At 44.2% G+C, this 25,723-nt stretch overlaps 1 protein-coding gene across 1 annotated transcript in view; it reads right to left on the bottom strand.

Annotated features, from left to right (window-relative positions):
• abca3b (ATP-binding cassette, sub-family A (ABC1), member 3b) overlaps nucleotides 1-25,674 on the bottom strand; it is a 28,194-nt gene extending 2,520 nt beyond the window's left edge. The window contains exons 1-30 of the mRNA XM_056406820.1: nucleotides 25,471-25,674; nucleotides 24,485-24,576; nucleotides 21,887-22,133; nucleotides 20,159-20,286; nucleotides 17,108-17,273; nucleotides 16,050-16,309; nucleotides 15,833-15,949; nucleotides 15,428-15,548; nucleotides 13,354-13,527; nucleotides 13,086-13,267; nucleotides 11,748-11,894; nucleotides 11,413-11,542; nucleotides 11,121-11,275; nucleotides 10,339-10,494; nucleotides 10,024-10,234; nucleotides 9,714-9,864; nucleotides 8,907-9,005; nucleotides 6,883-7,081; nucleotides 6,485-6,791; nucleotides 6,125-6,398; nucleotides 5,617-5,821; nucleotides 5,266-5,485; nucleotides 3,903-4,061; nucleotides 3,337-3,509; nucleotides 2,335-2,469; nucleotides 2,008-2,202; nucleotides 1,738-1,925; nucleotides 1,452-1,622; nucleotides 444-640; nucleotides 144-217 (exon numbers count right to left, since the gene is read on the bottom strand). Coding sequence (XP_056262795.1) covers nucleotides 144-217; nucleotides 444-640; nucleotides 1,452-1,622; nucleotides 1,738-1,925; nucleotides 2,008-2,202; nucleotides 2,335-2,469; nucleotides 3,337-3,509; nucleotides 3,903-4,061; nucleotides 5,266-5,485; nucleotides 5,617-5,821; nucleotides 6,125-6,398; nucleotides 6,485-6,791; nucleotides 6,883-7,081; nucleotides 8,907-9,005; nucleotides 9,714-9,864; nucleotides 10,024-10,234; nucleotides 10,339-10,494; nucleotides 11,121-11,275; nucleotides 11,413-11,542; nucleotides 11,748-11,894; nucleotides 13,086-13,267; nucleotides 13,354-13,527; nucleotides 15,428-15,548; nucleotides 15,833-15,949; nucleotides 16,050-16,309; nucleotides 17,108-17,273; nucleotides 20,159-20,286; nucleotides 21,887-22,133; nucleotides 24,485-24,538 — 4,995 coding nt within the window. The 5' untranslated portion in view covers nucleotides 24,539-24,576; nucleotides 25,471-25,674. The remainder of the gene's footprint in view (nucleotides 1-143; nucleotides 218-443; nucleotides 641-1,451; nucleotides 1,623-1,737; nucleotides 1,926-2,007; nucleotides 2,203-2,334; nucleotides 2,470-3,336; nucleotides 3,510-3,902; nucleotides 4,062-5,265; nucleotides 5,486-5,616; nucleotides 5,822-6,124; nucleotides 6,399-6,484; nucleotides 6,792-6,882; nucleotides 7,082-8,906; nucleotides 9,006-9,713; nucleotides 9,865-10,023; nucleotides 10,235-10,338; nucleotides 10,495-11,120; nucleotides 11,276-11,412; nucleotides 11,543-11,747; nucleotides 11,895-13,085; nucleotides 13,268-13,353; nucleotides 13,528-15,427; nucleotides 15,549-15,832; nucleotides 15,950-16,049; nucleotides 16,310-17,107; nucleotides 17,274-20,158; nucleotides 20,287-21,886; nucleotides 22,134-24,484; nucleotides 24,577-25,470) is intronic.
• Nucleotides 25,675-25,723: the final 49 nt, after the last annotated feature.

Here is a 25,723-nt window from a genome sequence, read left to right as displayed (position 1 = left end):
GAGAGTATACCATGACCATGTTACCAGTACCCCGTGTGTTTTACTTAGCTATAAGCATACTGAAATAAAGTGTACCATTCTGTCATCTAGAGGGGGCCCCAACACAACACAAGGGCAGAGATAGTACTGTAGAAATACGTTACCTGGGCCCAGGTAAGTGTTTTGTCAGTCAAGTGATAGTGCACCATTCCCTGGTGCTCATCCTTCAGTTGACTTCCTGCGGTGGGAGGAAATTAAGAGCGTTAGATTTGGTTTGTTTCAGATTACTTTAACAGCAAAACACCGTTAATGTAAAAATGCTGTAGAATGATAACTGATAATGCAACTTTGTTCTGTGGTTAAAACATAGTTACAATTATGTTCATGGTTATTAGTTATAGTTACTGCGGTAGTAAACAGATGTGTATGGTTATCATTGCAGATGTCTCCTGTACGCTTCTGACCTGGGAAGGTACTTTCGATGAAGTCTTTAAAAAGCTGCAGGTCACTATCCTCCAGCTCAGCCTCGATGTGTACTTTCGCCAGCAGGGTGTAGCCACTGCCAAACTTGCTCTTCAGGTGTTGGGGACTCCCGAGGCACTTGAACTGACCGTTGACCATCACTGCCAGCCGGGTACACAGAGCCTCACACTCCTCCATACTGGAGTGGGAACATATCAGAGAGACATGTACCAGTTGAACAAATCGTCTCCCTTTTATGCATCAAGATGTTGAGTAAAACTTCTTTGAAGATGTATTCAGATCTTTTACTTAGTGGAAGCTACATTGGTAGAACCAAATTGGTAATCTTGAGAAACGGAACCTAGAAACCCAGCCCAGTGTTAGCAACTGTTGCTCCAAAAGTCCAGGAATCGAGCAATAAAGTCGCCAAATCCCCCAAAAAATATGTCACAACATTTTTGCAATCATAAGTATAACATTCAAAATATGAATTATACATTTTGGTTGCAAAAAATACTCAAAAGTATCAAAAGAAAAAGTACATATCATATACTATATAACTGGATTATCTTTATTGTCTAAATAGCATTTAGAAATGAAGGTGGAAGTGATCATTTAAAGTACTTTATAGTTTCATCTTCAATATTCATCAGCTCATAATGTTTTATATGCAAAAAAAAACAAAGAATAATTTGTAGAGGAACTAGTAAATATAGCTAAATGTAAAGTAAGAAGTGCAATATTTTCAGTGGACGAATTTAACCAAGATCATCCACTCAAACCCTGTACTCAAGTACAATTTGGGGGTACTTGTACTTTATTTTGAGTATTGTTACTTTTATAAAAGTAAAGGATTTGACTGCTTCTTCCACCACTGATTATTTCCTTATGGAGTGGAGTAAAGTAGAAGTATAAAACAGCAGAACATTTAAATATTCACGTAAAAGACCACCACCTAAAAATCTAGTAAATGTACCAATGCTAATATCTGATAAAAAGATAAAGCTCACCTATGAGAAGTGATGATTATGGCCTTTCCAGACTCTCGTGTGCGCGTAACGGCGTCCCACAGAAGTCTCCTGGCCACCGGGTCCATCCCGGTCGAAGGCTCATCCAGGAAGATGACCGGAGGCCCGCCAATCAGAGCAATGGCTGCACTCAGCTTCCGCTTATTACCGCCACTGCCGATATCAGTGATGACATGTTATTTACATACACATACAGCAATATTCAGGCGAAGATGCACATCTCGGGGCACGAAACGGAACAAGGGAAGGCTCAGAACGGTCTCCCTACCTGTAGCTGCGGACCAGTTTCTCGGCATGAGGCTCCAGCAGCAGCGACCTCAGGACATTCTCCACACAGCCAGACACATACTTCTCTGGTATTCCTCGCAGTCTGGCATACATGCTCAGAGTTTCTCTTCCCGTCATGTGGTCCAACAGGGCGTCGAACTGTGGGCAGTAACCAATGCGCTGCTGCACCTGCGGTCAAAAGATAAATGTTCTCTTTTTAAATCTGGCCTTTTGAGAGCAATGTGGTATCCATTGTTTTGTTTCATCTTACCTTTTTGATGTCCCTCAAGATGCTGTATCCATCAATGTAGGCGTCCCCGGAGGTAACGCTCTCATCACATGTCAGCATCTTAAAGGTGGTGGTCTTGCCGGCTCCATTGAAGCCCAGGAGGCCGAAGCACTCCCCCTTCCCTACCGCCAGAGACAGCCTGTCCACAGCCAGAATATTCCCACCGCTGCTGTACACCTGAGAAGGAGAGATGACAGCGGTCTGTAACACCTCGTCATATCCCACCGAGACAAACGCCTCGGGAGTCACACACTTCTTTCAACACCGAGGCAGTCGGTCTCATTCAAATAAGGAAAAGACTCTACATACCTTGCTGAGCTCCTGCAGTACGAGAGGGCTGCCGACCATCGACTCGATTATTGGCTGGCACTCCAGGACCCTCTTCCTCTCTTCAGCCACATCCCTGTCCTCCGGCAGCAGGGCTGCATCCTCCATTAGAGGTAACTGACACACATGTAAAGACATCAACAACCATGTCACGATAAAAAGAGACTCCAGAGGATGTCGGAGGTCCTCTGGCAGCCATAGTATAAACATGTCTTTTCAAAACAATTAACTATAATACATAGCAATATGTAATAGTATTATATTGCTATAATACATAGAACACAATTAGACAAGCAGTTAAATGTCATGAGAGAAAGAGCCTGCAGAAACTGGAACTTCAACCTTTAACTCTCTTCATAGAAAGGTATTTAGGCCTGCAACTAAATATGACCGTTTATTATCGATTTATCTGCCAGTTATTTTCTCGATAAATTTCAAGAATGAAAAAGGACAGTTTCAATTTGCTGAAGCCAAAGACGACATCTTCAAATTGCTTTTGTTTGGTCTGTGTGGCTCCGGCTCTGGTGTCGTTACATAAGGAGTGATGTATGAAATGTATCCATTTTGAAAAGACTATAACATATTTCTCAAAATCATTTGATATAATAAATCAGTTCGTAGGGACACTTAGAGGGAAGATAATTATGGGTCTGACCAATGTAGCCAACAACCACGAATATAAACCAAAGTAATAGCAGGTTTCTAACTGTTATTTCAGTTAAAAACTTCAGAGTTCAAGTTTCCTTTTCATGAAGCGTCATCTATTCCCTGTGCATGGATTAAAATCTGCATGATCACCGACCGTTCACCAAACACTAGACTAATCTTCAGCGAATTCCCTTCAAGGAATTATTTTCAAAGTGTAAATATATTCTCAAAGAGAGACCTGCTGCGCAGTGCAAGCTGTGGTTAACGTGGAATTTCTGATGAAACTGAACGGTTTCCAAACAAAAACACCGACAGCTGCTCCCACAATCAATCTACCTGCTTGCGTCTTTTCCCCAAGGAGGTGAGGAGGCGCCGGAGAGTGTGGACACACTGCAGCTCGATGACGAACAGCAGAACGATGTAGACGATGCCCTGCAGGGACAAGGCCACCAGGAAACGGCCCACACCAGGCTCCGACATCGAGAAGTAGTTGGTCTGGTACGTGATGTCTAGGACCAGAAGAATACAGAGTTATGTCAAGTCACTTTTAAGAGCAGAAATATACAGGGTTTCCACAAAAAATCGGAACATTTCATTTGTGTTTAATTTAATTTACATTTTAGTTTTAATTTGTTCTTTGTTGAAAGAAATTATCTATCTATCGGATACTTCATTATTTTAATACAATCGGTCACGACAAAAATAAACCGCCATCATGAGTCATACTGACACCCACATTGTGACTCATCATTATAATGATCTTCAATATCATAGAATACATATGAAATGGTAAAATCAGGTAGGAAACTGCATTCTTTGACAACTAAACACACTGCTCCGCCTCTCTGGAAACAAAACAAAGACTCCTTCATTCTCTCAAGCTGCATTCAGGCCGTACTTACTATACACATTGCACACCCCTGCGGCTAATGGACTGGAGGAGCAAAAGGAGAGGAACTCGTAGTTCTGGTAGAACTGGCTGAAGGACATGCCCAGGCAATAGTTTGGAAAGATCAGGAATACCTTATCCAGCAATTGCGACATGTGCTGCAGTTCCAACTCTGGAGAAGAAAACAAGAATGAGAATGAAACATGTTTGTTCTACTTTCTTGGATACATTTCCTTCCCATCTTTCTCTTGATTGTATTGTCAACAACTCATATTCAGTACTGGTCATCGCTGTTTAGGCCCAAGTTGACCTGCAGAGCCACGTTGACCTACGGAGTCACGTTGACCTGCAGAGTCATGTTGACCTGCGGAATCACGTTGACCTGCGGAGTCACGTTGACCTGCAGAGTCACGTTGACCTGCAGAGTCACGTTGACCTGCAGAGTCACATTGACCTGCAGAGTCACATTGACCTGCAGAGTCACATTGACCTGCAGAGTCACGTTGACCTGCAGAGTCACATTGACCTGCAGAGTCACGTTGACCTGCAGAGTCACATTGACCTGCAGAGTCACGTTGACCTGCAGAGTCACATTGACCTGCAGAGTCACATTGACCTGCAGAGTCACGTTGACCTGCAGAGTCACATTGACCTGCAGAGTCACGTTGACCTGCAGAGTCACGTTGACCTACGGAGTCACGTTGACCTGCAGATTCACGTTGACCTGCAGAGTCACATTGACCTGCAGAGTCACATTGACCTGCAGAGTCACGTTGACCTGCAGTCACATTGACCTGCAGAGTCACGTTGACCTACGGAGTCACGTTGACCTGCAGAGTCATGTTGACCTGCAGTCACGTTGACCTACGGAGTCACATTGACCTGCAGAGTCACGTTGACCTACGGAGTCACGTTGACCTGCAGAGTCACGTTGACCTGCAGAGTCACGTTGACCTGCAGAGTCACGTTGACCTGCAGAGTCACGTTGACCTGCAGTCACGTTGACCTGCAGTCACGTTGACCTACGGAGTCACGTTGACCTACGGAGTCACGTTGACCTACGGAGTCACGTTGACCTACGGAGTCACGTTGACCTGCGGGGGCTTTGAACAGCCAATAGCCTCCCTATCATTAATAACGCCCACTCGTCTCCACACAGGCATCTCGATCAACCAGTATGAGTTGCTAGAAAATGACCCTTCATTGGATTGCCACCACAAATACTACATCATTGTATTCAATTAAGGAACACAGCTGGACAGGTGCTTTTTCCCTTTGCGCCAAGATGTATTGAGCCAAACACGTTTAAAATCCTTAACACTAGCACATTAACATATTGGCCCGAGCATAAAACAAGATCACCTGTCTCCCCTCACCTGGGATGGCCATGATGGTGACAGCCAGAAAGGTGGCCGTGCCAGAGATCATGTTGAAGATGGTAAGGCGTGTGTAGGCAGAAGCGGCATTGGAGAAGAGGAAGCTCAGTAGGTACATAAGAGGCACAACAGCCCAGCCATACAGCAGCAGCAATAGCAACACATCGACCAGGTGGTTGTCGTCTACAAAAGCCTTGACGCCGAATGCCTGAAACAACACCTAAGAGCAGGAAACAAGTCAAGACAAGAGACTGTACACCTATATTCATGCAGACTGTACAATCACTACTTCACACTGGCTGGTCAGTGTCAGGAGCTTTAATACAACAAGTCATCAGATGTCACACTGACCAGCATGAGGAGGCATGGCAGCAGGAAGTTGACCAGGTCCCACAGGAGCGCAGAAAACCAGAAGTTTGACAGGTAGACGCCGCTGACCTTCTGCACATGCTTGGACTTGATCGAGGACTCGGTTACGAGCAGAAGGGCAAATGTGCTGGACAGGGAGGCCATACCGTACATTATGTTTATAGCGATGATGAAACCCGTCTTTCCTCTGCAGATGGAGGAAAAGAAAGAGAGATGAAAGAAAAAAGGAGGGGGAGGTAAAAAGGGTTTAATGGCGTGATACATTTAAGGGAAATGTTGCAAAGGAAAGGCAAAGAAATAGTACGAAATATGGACAAATATTAAAAATCCCTTTTTTTGTTATTTTCTTTTCCCCTGAAAATGTTTTAATCTACACTGTGACCTCTGACAGACAGGATTCAGAGAAGTGGTGATCAGTTACACCAGAATTCAATGCAACACAATCGACGGACATTCATGTCCATGAGCGCTGATCCCTCCCTCCACTCACTCCATGAGCTGGCTGTGGGCGGCCTCAGACAGGTTGCGTGGCATTGGGTAATTCCCCGTCTGGATGGAAGCATTGGGCCCGGCTAGGTGTTTGAACAGAGCATTGTCCACCATCATGAGGGCTGTGGCAGGTGTGTGGTAGCCCTCGTTGTTGAAGTAGGCTATTGCCTGTACACGTTTGCTGCCGATGCCACGGAAATCAGCTCCTACCACACAGCGCTCGTTAAAGCTGCCGCCTTCCTCCTCTGCCTGGGTCAGGATGTAATCAATGAAATCTGATGGGGGGGGAAAAGGAGGGTACGGTCAGTAAATACTCAGCTTATCAGTGAAGCCGATCCCCTCGTCTTTTCGCGACGCTTACCCGTGACGTTGATGTGCTCGCCAAGCTGAGCAGGGAGCTGTGAACTGTATGTACCGGCCAGGGCAGCAGCCAGGGGACCCGCCCCAGCCGACAGACCCACGGGCACCCTGGTGGAACCATAGCGTCGGAGCGCCAGCCTCAGTTGAGGAGCGTCCTGGTGATTGGGAAAGGAGCGGGCCACAAATAAGGCCAAAACGGTGAAGAGTATAGGGATGAGGAACTGCGCCACCATCACCTTCCAGTTCCTCCAGCTATACAGCGCCCTCTTCAGGAACATGGCATAGAACTGCTGCATGTGTAGTCTGGCCTGAGGGGAGAGGAACGAGGAAGTGAAACGTGAGCATGTGAATGATATGCAGAAAACATGAAAAGCAACCGTCGGGTTGCTCCCATCTCACCCCGGTGTTCAGCTTGATGTTGGAGCAGTCCTCTGAAATGAGCGTGCCGCTGTCTGTGAAGTCTGTGACGTCGGTCATGCCGCTGATGCTGCTGGCGTCGTCGGTGGTCCAGTCATTGGAGCGTCTCTCGTGTTGGTACTGCAGGGCTGGCAGCTGGATTGCCTGGATGTCCAAACTGGAATCCACCAGCTTTCCCACCCTGAACACACAAATCAACAAGTGCTTGTCCATCAACTTACTGAAAATAAGAAAAACAGGAACAAAAGGTGCCTTCAATATTGGATGGATGGCAAGTACATACCGTGTATAAGTACAGGATATAGGATACTAGGTTTTGTAATCTTAAATTATGAATTCCAGGATGTAAAAAAAAATTTTTTAAACAACTAGATCTACAGCAGCTCTTTTGTGTGAAGTTGTTCAATCCATCCACTCTATCTATTTGTCTTTCCTTTAACCCTCCTGTTACCTTAGGGTCAATTTGACCCCATTCAATGTTTAACCCTCCTGTTACCTTTATATTTACTGACATATTCTACCCTTGGGGTCAATTTGACCCCAGCAATTAAAACCTCGAGAAAATTATTAGAATTAATATTGTTTTCCAAGTTTAAGTGTGAGGTACTTTATGTTTGTTTGTTGACTACCTAAATAGCCCTTTAAATATATAAAAAAGTTGATATTTCTTATATGTTTGACACAGTGAAAAACAGCCTGCGGTCAAATTGACCCCAAAGAACACCGACGTTAAACATTGAATGGGGTCAAATTGACCCTAAAGGTAACAGGAGGGTTAAGCAGCTCAGTAATATGAAGAAACGCAGTTCTTCTTGCGAATAAAGCCATTTCTCACCCCCTCATCTCCCCAGATGTTGTTTGCATTTATGAACTCATATACAGCTTCCTACAAGTCCGTTTCCTGTGAGATGGAATAGAACGAACTAAAGTAATATTTCGATGTCACAATGATAAAACTAAAATCTAATTTGACACGTTTGGTCATCAGATGTTTAAGATTATAAAAGATCATTATTCATTATTTAATTTGAGATTCGTTTTTTTAAAGAGTGCTCATAATAATTTTAAAAAGTTGATACTAGCAGTGTTACTCTCTAATTGATGTGAAGTTTTAACTGGCTGCAAAATACCAAACGGCAGAAGGAAGCTAAATGACCAAATGTTCAAACGGCAGCTTTTCTTGTCATGTTGGTGTCATGTTTGATGTTTGGTGTGCAGGCTTTAAGGCCAGAACACACCGACGGCCTCTCTGTGTGACTTGTAGCTAACGAGGCATGCGAGACAAACATTCTTGGCAGCGCCAATTAAAATGGCATCCGCTCCACTCCGCACGCCGGTTGAAAAAGCATGCGCAGTCGGCGGTCTGCAGAGAGAGCGTTCTCCTGCTCGTTGCCACAGATACACGAGTCAAGTCTACAGGGAGGCAGAAGGGACGAACACATCAGCCATGTCTCTGGTTTGCTGACAAAAAGGGAAAATAGTTTCTTTTTAAATGAAAGTGTGGCTCATTGTTTAACCCTTGTGTTGCCTTCGGGTCAATTTGACCCGATTAAATATTACACCCTCCTGTCGCCTTCGGGTCAATATGACCTGATTCAATGTTTAACCCTCCTGTTACCTTTATATTTACTAACATATTTTACCCTTGAGGTCAATATGACTCCAGCTATTAAAATCTCCAGAAAATTATTAGAATTAATATTGTTTTCCAAGTTTAAGTGTGAGGTACTTTATGTTTGTTTGTTGACTCCCGAAAGAACACCGACATTAAACATTGAATCGGGTCAAATTGACCCGAAGGCAACACAAGGGTTAAGCTCCATAAATACCAAAATAGATGTTTGATTGCAGAACTATGGGTATGGGTGTTTATAGTTTGTAGTATATGGAATTTCATTTCTTATTAATATATATCTCATCGCTCCTTCATTGAAAATGTGCCTCGCAGTAGGAGAGTTAGTCCTCGAGTCAGATCCGACAGAATGAGAATGTCATATTTCTCCCACCTGAGGAAAACCTCCTCCATCGTGGTTACTGAAGCTCCGTAGCTGGCGATGCCGAGCTCCTCTCTGTTCATCTCCAGCTCAGCAAACAGCAGCTCAAACCTGAGCGGAGACACAGAGCGAGCACACACATTACACACACAGTGGGATACATGTACTGTACATATACACAACACTGTGGAGAAAGTTTAGAAAACAGCCCGTCTTCGTGAGAGGAAGTAAAGACACTCTCCCCACTAGACTGGCAGCAGTGATTACTGATGTCCCAGCAGTTAGCCTAAGTGAGAGCACTCTGGAAACCTGACTCTGTGGAAACAGTTTAGAAAACAACCCCTCTAGTGAGAGGAAGTGAGTACGGTAGCTGTAATTATTAGCATCCTGTAAGTAAGCCTGGGCGAGAGCACTGTGCTATGGTGGAAACAGGCCAGAAACAGTCATAGTGAGAGGGGAGCTTTCTTCGAGGACCCTCTTCACTGGACTGATCTCGGGATAACACCAGAATTTATACCCGGCGGGGGGGGGGGGGGGGGTCATCCGAGGTCACAGGTGACTTTGTGGTTATTAATACTCGACCTGCGTGTGCGCAAGACGGAAGATATCCAGTGCTAAGCACCGCCTCTGGCAGGATGAAATAGAACTGTAGTTATTATAATCATATACCCAGAGTTAGTGCAGGTCGGACCCTTTCACAGAAGTCGTCACTTAGGCACTATGTTCAGCGGGTGTGATTTTGGCTCATTCTACCCTTCAGGCCACTTCACACTTTCCACTGTGTTATTTTGAAAAAGAACAGAGACGCGACTGGCTCACCGGTTGGTGCTTTCTTTGGGCAGGATGTACGAGAGCTCAGCCCCCGCACTGCTCTCCATGGTGGCATTGGGAACATACATGTGGACAATGCGGGTGATCTCGGACACGTTACATAGAGCATCCTTTACGATCACCATGTGGTAGCCAGCACCTGGTGAGCAGAAGAAAGGAGGCCTGTATCGTTAATTGTTACAATGATGGTGTTGTATTGCTGGAGTTCCAATTCTCCCGAATGTCCAGGTCTGAAATATAAAGCAAGAACATATTAGGCATTATTACTGCAGCCCCTTCCACGCCACTGTTCACTGACCATATTTGTTCTTGAGGAAGAGTGGTGACCCGATGCACTGCAGCTCTCCTCCTGCCATGATGGTGATGCGGTCGCCGAGCAGGTCAGCCTCGTCCATAAAATGTGTGGTGAGCAGGATGGTGCGACCGCGCTTCTCCCCTTGCAGGAGGTCCCAGGTGGCACGCCGAGCCGACGGGTCCATACCTGATGTGGGCTCGTCCAACATCACCACCTGGAGGAGCATCAAGTGAGAGATGAGGAGATGAGACGTGGTTGATGTGGAGGAAGGATGGGACAAAAGGGATGAGAGTGAGTAATGCTCATGCAATTCTTCACCTTGGAGTCTCCAATGAGGGCAATGCCAATCGAGAGTTTTCTCTTCATGCCACCAGAGAGGGTCTTGGAGCGAGCCAGCCGCTTGTCCTCAAGGTTCAAGACGCGGATGATCCGGTCCACCTCATCTGGAATCTTGTCTTTGGGAAAGCCTTTCAGCTGAATATCGAGCAGATAAACACACACAAAACTAGAACGGGCACTCGGTACAGCGCATACCTTCGCATATCACAAGATTGAGCATTGAATTATGAACATTTTGGCATTAGTTGCATGCCAATTGGATAAAAATTGACTGTGCTATGGTAAAAAGAAGATTTTGACCTTTTCATGACCTTGACCTTTGACCCGATCGATCCCAAAATCCGATCAAATGGTCCCCGGATAATAACCAATCATCCCACAAATTTCATGCGATTCGGTTTAATACTTTTTTAGTTATGCGAATAACACGCATACAAATAAATAAATAAATACACGGCGATCAAAACATAACCTTCCGCATTTTCAATGCGAAGGTAATAAACATATAGCTGAAATCAACCCATTCTAAACTTTGTGAAGGTAGTATTTAGGTAGTATTTATGGCATTAAATTGTACAGGTGCAAAAGATAAAATGACTGTCGATATTAAAACAACGTGAACTTTCACTTCCGATTTAAAAATCATCTCTTTCAAAACTGAACAAGCAGAACATTTAACCAATTAGCACTTGACAAGAACAACAACTCCGCTGAAGAATGTGTGCGTGTTTTTGTCTCGCAGTGCAGGATTGAGTGAGCACCTGAGCGTAGAAGAGCAGGTGCTCTCGGACAGTGAGGTTATCGAACAGTACGTCGTGCTGGGGACAGAGGCCCAGACTGCGGCGGATCAGAGCCATGTCCTGACAGATGTCGTAACCGTTGATGTAGGCTCTGCCACTGGTGGGAGGAAACAGCCCTGCAGACAGACACACACACACACACACACACACACACACAGACACACACACAGACACTTAAGTTCAGATTGTTTACGAGGCATTTATATTTATGTTTGATTGTGCGTGTGTCCATTAGTGCATTTCAGCTGGTCACCTGTCAGCATGGACAGTGTGGTGGTCTTTCCGGCACCGTTGTGTCCCAGCAGCACCGTGATCTGTCCCTCGAACATGTTCACTGTGAGATCCCGCACAGCTTGCCGTGTCTTGTTGCCCACTTTGAATTCCTGTCGTGGGGATAAACCCAAAACATACAGATGCATCACCCAAGCAAAAGAAGTACGGCGGCCGAGTGACCTTGTTGCTTATCTCACTAGTAAAGGTCGAACATTTTAACGACTCTCTGCATGTTGTTCTGGAAACTTGCACCATCTGCATGCTTTTACAGCGAGGGGACATGTTGACCCTCTGGGTGTCCGTTCTGCTGCTCACCTTAGCGAGGTGTTTGATCTTGATCCCGGAGATTAGTCCAGCTGGCTCCTCCTCTATAAACTCCCCTTTCAGAGCCTTTTCTGCATTCTCCTCTTCCTCCTTCTCATTCACCAACGCCATACGGGGGCTGCTGCACCAGTATGAAGGCTGATGGACATGAGGCAGAGGTGGGGATTGAGAGAATGTGGGGGGGGAGATAGTTAGTAAGTGGAGTGGGTTGAAACTGGAAGCTGAATAAAATAATGCTTTTGCAATTCCAATATTAATTTGCTCAGATATTTTATAGAAGGAAAGTCAAACATTGCATCATAAATTGCACACACTGTATGTGTGACTCTTGATTTTTCACTGAAGCAAAAATAATTACAGGATGCAACACAGGGAGCAGAACAAGATCATTCATAAAAACACAAGAGAAGATGATTGGACCGGCATGAACATTGTTCATGTGCACTTTCCATTTGAGGAGATTGTTTCCTGACCAAACCGCCCTCTAATAAATACACTTCCTAAAGACGGACACACACACACACACACACAAAAGTGCGTCAACGTCTAATCCACACCCTGCTCGCAGTCTCTTGAATTCCTCATTATGGGTTAGCATGAGTTCATTTTGTGTAACAGCACGCCATTTCTTGATGGTCCATAGTTGTTAAAATCATAATCTGTATTTGTGTTGGCTGGACAGACTCAGACGCTTCCTGTTATTCTAGCCAGCTGAACCCAAAGACTTCCCCTGGCCGATATGCTGTGACCTCAACTTTTCAATCCTTCTCTCCCCCGTCACTTTGTCAGAGCCACTTTCACCAAGTGCAACAATTTCTTTAATATTTTGCCCTTACAGGTGACCTTGACCTTGAACCCAACACACTTGCAGTATTTGTAGACATGATGATAACACGTCTTTCACTGTAAACCACAATGTAAAAGCTACATCGCACCGGGTTTCAATTCCTGGTAGCTTGTTTGTGAGTTTCAACATATCTCACTGGCCAATTCCTTTTTGTTCTGCAATAGAAGTATTAAATGTCATATTTCTTATTGAGGTTAATGAGCAAGTATGTATTTATGTGTCTGTCTCCTCTGGAACAAAACTACTCTCTGTATCATTATTAGCCATAACTCATATGAACCCCACCACACTGTGAATAGTTGCGCATATATTCATACAAAATGCTTGTGCAGTGAATTAGTTTATTTGGATTCAGATTAGGAAAACACATATTTAACATTTGATTGCAAATGTTACAAGGGTCACTGAAGTCAATCTGCTGAACTTTGACAGAATGTGTTACTGCAAATCATAACAGAAACCTGAAAACACATGAAACATACCAGTACGAAGAAGTAGGAGGGTAGAGGCACTCCGTACTCTCCAGGAAACACGGCCTCCACGTACCAGGCCACCAGCCCGTAGAGAACAGAGTCAAACAGCAGCATGCACAACACCTGGGCCATGGAGAAGTCATCATCCACCGTCACAGAGTCAAACAAGTTTGACCACTGGATTCCCGTCCCTACAGAGGGGCGAGGGATGAGATGGACGTTTGTTTAAATGCTCTTTTAACAGAAAGGAACTGAGAGATTCACTTCCAAGTCTCACCTTTGCCTTCAAACATTCCAATGAGCTGAGCTCCCATGGCCATGGCCACATTGGAGATGAGGCAGGCGGACACCTTCTGGGCGTGAGTCAGCAGGTCGTAGCGTGGCCACAGGAACAAATAAGGCAGGTAGCTCAGGAAATAGATGAAGCCGCCCGCCGCTGCCGCCACATTGGCTAAAGACAAAAGAGAGAGAGAGATGCTGAACGACAACAACAATGTACCTTCAAATAGTGAATTAAACAGCTCTCACCACGCTCTGTTGTCATAGTAACAGAGGTACATTGTTGTTGACGAGCTCTCACACACCCACACACACACACACACACATGCACACACACACGCACAGTGTGCTTTTCAGATGAAGCATTACGGAGGACAAATGAGAGATGGTGGACAAACGGGGATTGAAAGTACAGCACTGTGGTCGAGGCGAATAAAAGGCTTTCAGGGCTGCTGTTGCTTCCATGTCTGAGCATAACACGACTTCTCAAAAGAGCACTGGTGACATCTTGAGCCGGCGTGGAACACACATTGACTAAGTGCCATTATGTTCTCGTAAAAAGTACATCAGGGGGTGGGGAGAAGTGCCCATTCAGATGTTGACACAAAGACAGCCAAGGGAGGAAACAAAATCTGTTTTTGCTCAAAAGGGTCTGTTAGTTTGACCTATTTTTTCACTGCCTCTTTCCTATTCTATCTACACATTCTTATGTATATGGAGAACCCCTTAAACCTGGTTGGGGTTCATTACCTTCGCATTGAAAATGCGGAAGGTTATGTTTTGATCGCCGTGTATTTATGTATTTATATGCTTGTTATTCGCAAAACTCAAAAAGTATTGAACCGAATCGCATGAAATTTGGTGGGATGATTGGTTATTATCCGGGGACCAGTTGATTAGATTTTGGGATCGATCGGGTCAAAGTTCAAGGTCAAAGGTCATGAACAGGTCAAAATCTTCTTGAATCGCATGAAATTTGGTGGGATGATTGGTTATTATCCGGGGGCCATTTGATTAGATTTTGGGATCAATCGGGTCAAAGGTCAAGGTCATGGAAAGGTCAACATCTTTTTTTTTACCATAGCACGATACATTTGTGTCCAATTGGCATGCAACTAATGCCAAAATGTTCATAATTCAATGCCCAATCTTGTGATATGCGAAGGTATGCGCTCTACCGAGTGCCCATTCTAGTTTATTATGCAACAATCCATGCGCGTTGTCATGTTTGTATGGATGCACAGAGTCCGAGGGACAACAACATGATGGTGCAGTACGTCATGCATCTGTAAATTTAGCCCTAATTGACGCAATTTTAATGACTTAAGTCAGGCTGTCAAATACCACAGTTTGGGTAATAATGTCTGGCCTAATCATGACCAATTGTAATTAAGTTAATGATTCTTATGATTGTCGTTAAAAAAAAGAAATAAATTGCAGCAGCTTTTCTTCCTGTGGTTTTCAAACTTGACGTACTTATTGTAATTCAGCTAAGTGAACGTAGTCTGTGGCACTCAGTGTCCCCAGTTATTGCAAATCATACATCATTCGTAAAACAAGTACAAAAAATAAGAACATGAAAAACATCCGGTTTCACTCAGACAGACCCTCCACATCACCATCATCCAACTCGCCTAAGTGTTTTGCTATACACTGAGCCAAACTAGTGCCTACAATGTTTCTCTTGTTAAAATAAGCTTCTGTACAACTTCTCTACAAAAGGCGTAGAAATGAGGCTGTGCAACCCGAGCTGCTATGCTCTCCTCTTTCATTCAGACGCTGGTCTGAATAAAAGAGTAGAGAAATACGAGAAAGGAGAGACGGGATTTAAATAGTTTTCTTAAGTGGTTAAAGACAGACAGACCTCAGAACGACTTTAAACGATGAACGTCCTGCTTTTGAACAAAGCATTTTTGCTGAGTTTGAAAATGTTTTTATAGCAGATATATGACTTTTATTGCTGCTCCTAACAGCATCTGACGACACATACAGTACACAAAGAGGCAAGAGACCGACAGTCAAAGAGTAACATACTTATTAATTAATTCAGATAAAGAAACACACACACACACCTCGAGAGAAGAAGGCACTGATCATGAAGCTGAAGTTGATGGTGGCCACAGTGAAGACGAGCAGGAAGACAAAGACCAGCGAGGGGTCACTGTAGGACAGCACTGCTCCATAAGGATTGACCTGAAAGAAAAACAGAGAAAACAGATAGTTCAGGGCCCGGCTTTGACGTGATGGGACACATATATGTATAGCCTCTTACTTTCAATACTGTATGAGAGATGCAGCTAAGCGGCATATGTGTACTCTAAATAAATACAATGCTGCAGGTATGTTTTTCCACAGAAAAAAAATACTACTGTAGATAATGATTTTGTTTTACCTTTGACTTCTGTCAGAAACTGTTTAAATACGTGAGGACGGTAATACATGCTGGAATGTAACAACGTTTTGGACCGCAGACTCACATGGATACAAAGGAGCAGAGTGACAAACATGATTGAGATGGAGAGGAAGAGGAAGAACAGGAGGAACCAGGCGCTCCAGTGGAGCCAGTTGCTGAGACCCATCATCCTCATGTACTCCTGAAATGAATGAAAAGAAAAATGTTGAAATAACGGAACAGTTGTACGACCACTTTCAACACCCAGAAAAGACCTCCCCTGTAGAAGCACGTAAACACACCTTGAGCTTCCTCTCCTTCTCCTGCACCACAGATCTTACTATGTTGAGAGAGGTGTAGGTGAAGCTGAGCACCAGCAGCAGAGGCAGTTGGTTCTGAATGGCCAGGATGAAGACGTCATAAATAAAGGCGGGGTAAGGAAACCGCGACAGGACCACACTGATGTGAGGCAGCAGACCGGCAGCAGACTTGTTGGTGTACGATTGCATGATGGCTCGGTCCACTGCATGCTGTACGGCCAGGAAACCCTCTCGAAAATAACCTTAGAAAGCAGAAACATAAACGCTAGAGAAAGTATGTTGCTGTTTTTATAAATAATTACTAATGGCACAACCCCACTTTCAAAGACGCCTTCTAACTTCTAACTTCCCTCTAAAGGTTAAAATGAAAATGGGAAAGAGGCCGCGAGGAACAAAAGTGAATTATTGTGCATGTGGAAATCCGTATTTATGCGACTCTAAAAGCTTGTCAGCTCCAGTATGCTGAGAGGATGACTTCATCCTTTGGAGCCTCTTTCGACTCTCGACTTTAAAACCATATTGTGAAAAGGGTGAGAGCCACAGCAGAACATGTCACGCCCAATGTATCATCATCGCCTCGTGTGCACCTCACAAGGCGACATCCTGAGAGGCAAATGAGGAGATAGTTGCGTATATTTGGTGCTCGACACCTCACGAACGCCCCACAAATGAGACGAGGGAACAATGCATCGTAATAACGGCAAAACGAGACACGGTTGCCATGGAAACAGTCTGAGCGGCGGGCTCCAGAGATGTTGGACAATAAGTGCTTTTCATCAGTCATACTCTGTCTGAGCAGAAATATAAAACCTGTTTGACATAATGTTGTGGCTGCTTAAAGGCCTAATGCTACTTATGGGTGCCTCCCCGAAGAAATGTAAATTTCTTTGAGGAATAATTCGATCTTTTTTTGGCGAAGGTTTAGTAGCATCAAAGCAAACAGGATTTGGGTTTGGGCTTGGGGAGAAAGAGGGAGAGGGAGAAAAAGAGAAAGAGAAACTAAAGCAGGTGGGTGAAATACACAGAGGGCGTGTTCTCACCAGGCGTGCCCCCCTCCTTGTCATACTGCTCCCTCGGTCCTGGCAGCAGAAAGAGGGGAAAGAGGCTGAGCGTGTGCCAGTCGAGGTCACTGTTCGGGTTCAGCTCCACCTTCTCGGTGCTGGGGGCGCAGCGTGGGGTGAAGCTGAAACGCAGGTGGTAGCTCACCTGTAAGTGAGAGTGCAAAAGGAAGGAGGGGCTCTCTTTATCAACTTGGCCAGTACATCATTTTGACCGATTTATTGACAGAATGAATCAGCTCAATAATAACAGCAATAAATAAGCAGACACACTGAAGTGAATGACAGAGTAGTATAATCCAGGATGCGTTGGTATACTAAATACATTGTCCATGTGTGCGCAACTATTTTGGGCCTCCTATCATTTCTGTTGAAATTTTTTTTTTTTTAAAGTCGGCTCCTGTTTTTTCTTCCCTCGTCATTAAAAGCTATAAATAAAGTTAAAAGATTTAAATTTAATGTAGGCAAGAGCCTAATACACCACTTCTTAGTTTAGTTAATGATTAATGAATACACAAAAATCATCAAATGTAATGAGTTAACATATTGACACTGTTACCCTCTCTGACTCAGAATGTATCCAAATATATTTTACATGCATATATTTTATGTTTTTAGCTCTACGTCCACTGGATTAAAAAGGAGCCCTTGCTGCTGATTACTTGTTGCCATGGTTAATCGTGGAGTCGGAGCTCCATTGATGATGGCTTTTTTCATTCACCACACGTAAGCCTAACTCAGGGTAAACAAACTCAGTCAAACTCTGATGAGCTGTTCTGGAACCAAACAACTCAGAGTTATCCATCTCAAGGTTCAGAGTCTGTTCAACCTGCTTTATGCAGGAAGAAGTTTCTAGCAGGACAATAAAGTAATACATATGGGTAGATGATTCACCGAAAACTTGGAAGTTTGTTAACCCTCTCTCTCTCTTGCTCTCTCCTCAGATAAAGATGTTCCCATATGAGATGTCCACTGTCATGTTGTTCCTGCTACCTTACTACTTCTCATTGAATCAACGCAGACAGCACTCTGGTTATAATCACGTTACCTTACACTTTTTAATAAACCTGACCAAAACATGAGCGTGTCTGTCTCAGACTCCGATGTGTTTAGATGACCAGCTGCCCAAAACAAACATAGGGAGCAGAACAAAGTGCCTGAACCAGTCAAACTGGGAACACATTGTGGAAATCATTCAATCTTCCTTCTACCGAGATCAGTTCAGTCATTGTGTACATTTCTCCAAGTACTTTATTATAATATACATATATATATACATATATATAGACGTATTATGTATAAAAAAGCAATATTTACCACTTTGTTGTTTCCCTGAAACAATTACCAGACAACAACACAATGCACAGGTGGGAGAGACAAGCTGCTACAGCGTGTGTGTGACAGCGTGTGTGTGACAGCGTGTGTGACAGCGTGTGTGTGACAGTGTGTGTGACAGTGTGTGTGACAGCGTGTGTGTGACAGTGTGTGTGACAGTGTGTGTGACAGCGTGTGTGACAGCGTGTGTGTGACAGCGTGTGTGACAGCGTGTGTGTGACAGTGTGTGTGACAGTGTGTGTGACAGCGTGTGTGACAGCGTGTGTGACAGCGTGTGTGACAGTGTGTGTGACAGTGTGTGTGACAGTGTGTGACAGCGTGTGTGACAGTGTGTGTGACAGTGTGTGACAGCGTGTGTGTGACAGTGTGTGTGTGACAGTGTGTGTGACAGCGTGTGTGACAGCGTGTGTGTGACAGCGTGTGTGAGTGTGACAGCGTGTGTGACAGCGTGTGTGTGACAGCGTGTGTGACAGCGTGTGTGACAGCGTGTGTGACAGCGTGTGTGACAGCGTGTGTGACAGCGTGTGTGACAGTGTGTGACAGCGTGTGTGTGACAGTGTGTGTGACAGCGTGTGTGACAGCGTGTGTGACAGTGTGTGACAGCGTGTGTGACAGCGTGTGTGTGACAGCGTGTGTGTGACAGCGTGTGTGACAGTGTGTGTGTGACAGTGTGTGACAGCGTGTGTGACAGCGTGTGTGTGACAGCGTGTGTGTGACAGCGTGTGTGTGACAGCGTGTGTGTGACAGCGTGTGTGTGACAGCGTGTGTGACAGCGTGTGTGACAGCGTGTGTGACAGTGTGTGACAGCGTGTGTGTGACAGTGTGTGTGACAGTGTGTGTGACAGTGTGTGACAGCGTGTGTGACAGCGTGTGTGTGACAGTGTGTGACAGCGTGTGTGACAGCGTGTGTGTGACAGTGTGTGTGACAGTGTGTGACAGTGTGCGTGTGTGACAGCGTGTGTGACAGCGTGTGTGTGACAGTGTGTGTGTGACAGTGTGTGACAGCGTGTGTGACAGTGTGTGTGACAGTGTGTGTGACAGTGTGTGTGACAGTGTGTGTGACAGCGTGTGTGTGACAGTGTGTGACAGTGTGTGACAGCGTGTGTGACAGTGTGTGTGACAGTGTGTGTGACAGTGTGTGTGACAGTGTGTGACAGCGTGTGTGACAGCGTGTGTGTGACAGCGTGTGTGACAGCGTGTGTGACAGCGTGTGTGACAGCGTGTGTGACAGCGTGTGTGACAGTGTGTGTGACAGTGTGTGTGACAGTGTGTGTGACAGTGTGTGACAGTGTGTGTGACAGTGTGTGACAGCGTGTGTGACAGCGTGTGTGACAGCGTGTGTGTGACAGTGTGTGTGACAGCGTGTGTGACAGCGTGTGTGTGACAGCGTGTGTGTGACAGCGTGTGTGTGACAGCGTGTGTGTGACAGCGTGTGTGACAGCGTGTGTGACAGCGTGTGTGACAGTGTGACAGCGTGTGTGACAGCGTGTGTGACAGCGTGTGTGACAGCGTGTGTGACAGTGTGTGACAGCGTGTGACAGTGTGTGTGTGATCCCAGTGTGTGACGCTGTGTGTGTTGCGTTGCGTGTCAGCGCGCGTGACAGTGTGCGTGACAACATGTGTGTACTGCATGTCGATGTGTGTGTGCCGGTGTGTGTTTGTCAGCGTGCGTGACGGCGTGTGTGTACTGCCTCTGACCTTTAGGGGCAGAGGTTCATCATCGTGGGTGAACGGGTGCTCAAAGACCACGGCAGCCAGTATCCTTCCTGAGCTGGAGTTGTTTCTCACGTAGTCCTCAAACTTCTCCTCTGTCTCAAATCTAAACACTGGATAAAGAAACACACACACACACACACACACAAATAGACAAACAGTATTGCATTAGTGGCGCAGGATTCATCTCACGTACGTCCGTTTTCATGCTCCTCTCGCTGAGAGACCTCGCTGCCCGCTGCTCGCACGGACAGACAGGAAGTTGGTCGAGATGCCGTCAGCATACTGAGTTCTTTGGACAATATTATCAAGACAACCCAACTGGATTTCTCAAATATCATTTTTCTATCCCCCTTATCGAGCACTCGTGAAGGTATTCAGAATGTTAAATATAGGAACTCTAATTTCCCAATTCACTATTTCCCAATACATCATGTCTGCCGTATAACAAGGCTTTTCAAAACCGAACATCTTCACCACAAGAACTCCCTCGCGGTTCCAGTTCAACAATCCTTTTGTAATGCGTGTGAAACTGTGACATTTGAAATATTGCAGGGCCTTTTCTCTGAGAGAGACGAGTTGTCAGAGCATTCGTCGAGGTCACATCTTGGTGGTCTTCTGTGTGGATCACATGCTCAAATTCAACCTTGATCATCCCGCTCGACTTATCCCTCTGAACTCGGAGACCTGCTAAATTATTCATGATCGGCGGAGCTGGGATCTCCTCACACAGCTGAGCACCATTCGCCCTGCAGGTACAAACACATATCCGTGTACCTGATGCTACGTCTCTGCCTTCAGCCTCACACTACTGCCGTCAGTCAGACCTTCTGCAAGGTTATCTGAACTGCTGGTCACGCAGAGGTGTGAGTGTGTGAATTCAAAAGACAATGAGAGACGAGGGTACAATATTACAGTGTGCGAGCTTCCTGCCTTTCCCCATCTAAACTCCCAGTGACACAGCCTGACACAAGAGAAGGGTGCGGCCTGTTGCTCTCATGAGGGCGGTTTCTAGAGAAACACGTATTCCCACCTCTAGACCGACTGACTCATTGTTGTCACGGCTGTGGTATTCGTTTCACTAGTTGTACCAGTGGTACTACCAGCTCAATTAGGGATGTAAACATTGGGCATTGCTGCAGCAGAATCCCAAAGTCCTTTCAGTAATATTTAACACAGGTTGGCAAATGATTAAAGATTTGGGATCAAATGTGCTCACTGAAGTTTAAACATGTTTTATGAAGCGCTATATTCGGCGAATGGCCATATGAAAAGGAATAGTTTTACATTTTGGGAAATGTACTTATTTGCTTTTATGCCAAACATTAGCAGAGTAATAGGTCACTTGCATACTCCTGTAAATATAAGACTACAGCTAGCTTCCTGTGGACTTGGCGAAGAAAAAAAACAGACTAGAACTAACTAGGAGTTCTCCACAGAACCCTTTTCAGACAACAAAACTGTATTTTTTTACAATTTTGACCTGATTAAAGAAACAAGATAAAACGTGTTTGATGGTGAGCTTCAGTTGAGCTATTAAACTGATTTACTTCCCTTTGGAGGAAGCTAGCGGTTTCCATGCTTCCAGTCTTTATGCTAAGCTAAGTTAATATGCTGGACATTATTACATTATAGTGGATGCCCTGAACAGATTTTCCCTTGAAGTTTAAAATAAGCCGACATTGTTGTGCTCAACCTGCAACCAATACCCACCTGAGGAAATGTTCAGGCTGCCTTGCACACCCTGTGCCACCCGACGCACCGCGCTGGAGTTACCGGGCACGTAGGCCAGCTGCAGGTGCTGCAGGTGGAGACTGGGAAGCTGGTCAACGGGATAGCTCTCATAGACCGTGGCATTCGGGTAGTCCTTAAAAGGAACCTTTTGGCGTAGCACGATGAGGATGCCAGAGAAGAGCAGGGGCAGGAGTATCTCCACCAGAGTTACCAGGATTTGACGTTTCTGGAGAGCAAGAATAGAGTTAGTCGGCCATTTATTTAATAGAGGACAAAAATTAGTCGAAGATAAAAGGAGTGAATGAGAAGTTTAGGGTATAAGGGAGTAACATGAAAGAAAGAAAACTATTTAAAAAGAGCTTAATAATCAAAGATAAGGCACAGATTGAAAAGGTATTAAGATTATTAACTATTTTTCATTTTTCATTTTTCAATATGCTTTAAAATTGCTTACTACATGTCATTTTCAGTCAGTATGGGGTCTGGGCATCAATCAATTCTTTTTACACTATTCAGAAATGAAACTACACAATGAAGCGTGAGGTGACGGCCTCCTGCTGTTGAGTGATTGGAGTACAAAATGACTTGGACAGTGTCAGGAGGACATTACAGTCCAATATCAACCGTCTCCTTTCAGCACTCATCCAACCTATAACTTCTTAGAGGAATAAATATGAGCCCAGAATATCCATGCTCCCTGTTTCTAAAGGTTGTTTAATGCATGAATACATTACCTCATAACAATGTCAACAGCCTTCAACCTGGAGCTGAATGATTGGTGAGTGTGATTTGGTCAGATATTACCTGATATCTGATCAATTAAAAGAGGTTGTTCGATATATATGCTCTATTTTATTTATTACACATTCAGCAAAGTCAGGAATCAAAAGGGAATATTGTTCTGCTATCAGTATTGAACTCCCAACACAGACTACTCCTGGGACTGCTTCATTAAATACAAGTTGCCATTGCCATTAGTTAGTTATTTCAACAGATTGCAAATATATCTTGTTTTATATAGGATTTAGCGATATGCTTGCCTTCCAATACGGTTCAAATGGAGGTTCATCTTGCTCTTGTTAGACAGAATGCCATTGTTGAACAAAGAAGGCGCCCAGTGATAACGTTCAGGGGTAGAGCAAACACAAGTGTTTGCTCTACCCCTGTAGCTGAGCTAGAAATGTGTCAACATGACGGCAACTTCTCTGGTAAGTAAGGACAAACTACATGCCTCAGAAATAAAAGGTCTTTGCCAAAAAAGCATTTACAGGCCTGAAATACTGTGTCCACATTTTGCTTGAGTAAGTAATTTGTTATATTTGTTGGTACATTTAAGCATTTGTATATGTTCTGCAGTCAAGATGGACACTAAACACCAAGACGCACAGGATTATTTTCCTGCCGGCTGCTAATGGGCTTGTAGTCTCTCCACGACCACAACTGGAGCGGCAGGGAGTGGATAAAGCTGATGGAGCAACAACCTCCCAACATGCACGTGATGCAGCAGATAGACAATTACATTTCTGGGGAGTTGCAGCATTGTGCAACCATCGACTGGTAATAATGTTCACAACTATGCACGCTGCCATTCAGAGCACACTGGCACTGCTAAGAGTAAAAAATACACTCTTCTCTTCTGAAAACGGAAGACTGGATTTGACGACAATAACATTATAGGTCAAACCTCAAATGAACTGCTAACGTCAAGTCATTCTTGGATGTTGTGAGCTGTGATCAGGTGCAACCAACCAAATAGGTTCACCAACGTTGAAAAGGTGAAATTGTATCTCCACTATTTGTAGATTACTGTTCATCCCCTTTCATTTTTCCTTCAATTGTGTGTGTTCATCCGTTTCTGTTTCTTTTGTTTTTGATAAACACAAAAAAGAAATCATTCAGCAAAAAAGTAGAGGTCAGTATGGACACGTGGACCTATCGTTACATAATAGTCCCATGATCTATGTCACAATTTTAAAAGTAAAGCAAAAGACATAACTAAAAAAGGATAATTTATATTTCTCTAAATATGTATGCAAGTAATAAATATAAAATAATACGTAACATTATATTTGTCTTGTAAATATAATTAAATGTATTCCTTTAGTGCTATTTTTATATAATTTGCTCTATGTTATTGTCGTGGATATTTGTTTATATGGTCTTCCAATGATTTTTTCTGTTTACACATTTTCAGTGTGTGGAGGAGGATACAACTGCATTTTAAGTTTTGTGACAATAATGAATGCGTGATTCTTTTTATTTGTATAAAGGGTACACATTGTGGTTTCCCCTCAAAAAACACCATAAAAGGCTTGGAAATGTTGACCTAGCTGGACCAGTGCAGGTACTCTGTATACTGCTGGGGTCAAGGCAACCAGTTTCCATGTAGCTGGCATATATCATCAGGCATTTGAAACAAAATGTTATGTGACTTACTGTATTTATGACGTCGCATAAACCTATAACTTAGCAAATAGTGGAATGCATGGCTCTATTCTGACCAAGTCACAGTTACAAACAATATCAGCACCCAAGAAGAACACGTAAAGGCATTAAGTTCACCTCCCTCCAACTCACCTGCTGAAGATAGTTTTTCCACAACAGAAGTCCAAATTGTTGTGCGATGGCCATTTTGAGCGGTACGCAGTCCAGTCGGCCTTCTACTGCGGCTGAAGAAAGAAAAGGGGGGATAGTTTGAGTCTGGAGTTGGAGCTCAATAAAGAAATGTGTATGATGATTTCTTGAAGCTTTGTTTTGTTTTCAAAACTGTTTCTACCCACAGTTTCTGATCAGTTTCTTTTTAACATAACTACAGAAAACAAAAAGAGAAGTGAGATTGAGTAATTGACCGTATCATAATAAGCATGATGTTTTTGGGGGTTTCGACACTGGACAAAAAACAAGTAATAAGTGATGAAAGTATGAAAAAAGATAATCACATGACAGGAAATCACATGAAACGGGTAGGAAAACAGGTCTAAGTGGTCAAATTCAATGAATGGAGTGGACGTCAGCAAAGAAATTAGCTCAGTTAGAAAAAAGAAAACCACAAACAAATAAATAAAATCTTGTTCCACCCTAATTGGAGTCCCATTTCAGGGCACAGCTCCTGAGTTAAACATGTAATAATACTGGTCATACTGGAACTGCCTGAATCACACTGGCTGCATCCTTTTCATGATACATCAGGGCTTTTTAGGTTATTCATGTAATTACATTTAGAAGATCATGTGCTGAATACTGAGGGCAACCATTTTTCTCTGAGTATTTGTGTAGCAAACAATAAGGCTATTACAGACGTGGACCGTTCGCTTATTAACTGTAAACTGCCTTGCCCTTCTCTGATTGGTCCAATACATCTATTGGACCTTCTGATTGGACAATCGATTTGTTTGTCAATCCCGAAGGATTCTGACGAATGCTAATGATGGAGCCAAAGAAACAAAGCTGGATATTTACTTAAATATAACGTGCCGACTCACCGACGTTATATCATTTTACACTCTATAAATCAAGAAATGTCCCCGCCGGAGCAACTTAAAGACATAAATGTGTCAAATTACCTCAAAAAAGCACTTTCCGAGCTGCTGTCACTCCTACCGAAGGGAAAACAATTCCTCCTTTTGTGTCTTAACCCGCAGAACAAAGCATGCCTGCGGGGTTTCTTCCTTCACCGACGGCGTCGACGCTCTGCCCGCAATTGTGAAGCCAAGGACGTCCGCCGCCCGTTGCTTTTTGGCCCCCAGTCTGATGCCTGCTAGCGAGGCGATGACATTGCACCAGCTACTGTATTAGCCCGTAAATGCATCAGGCAAA

Source organism: Pseudoliparis swirei, chromosome 23 (genome assembly GCF_029220125.1).
Source record: "Pseudoliparis swirei isolate HS2019 ecotype Mariana Trench chromosome 23, NWPU_hadal_v1, whole genome shotgun sequence".
Taxonomy (NCBI): Eukaryota; Metazoa; Chordata; class Actinopteri; order Perciformes; family Liparidae; genus Pseudoliparis; species Pseudoliparis swirei.
This window is presented reverse-complemented; position numbering and strand designations above follow the sequence as displayed.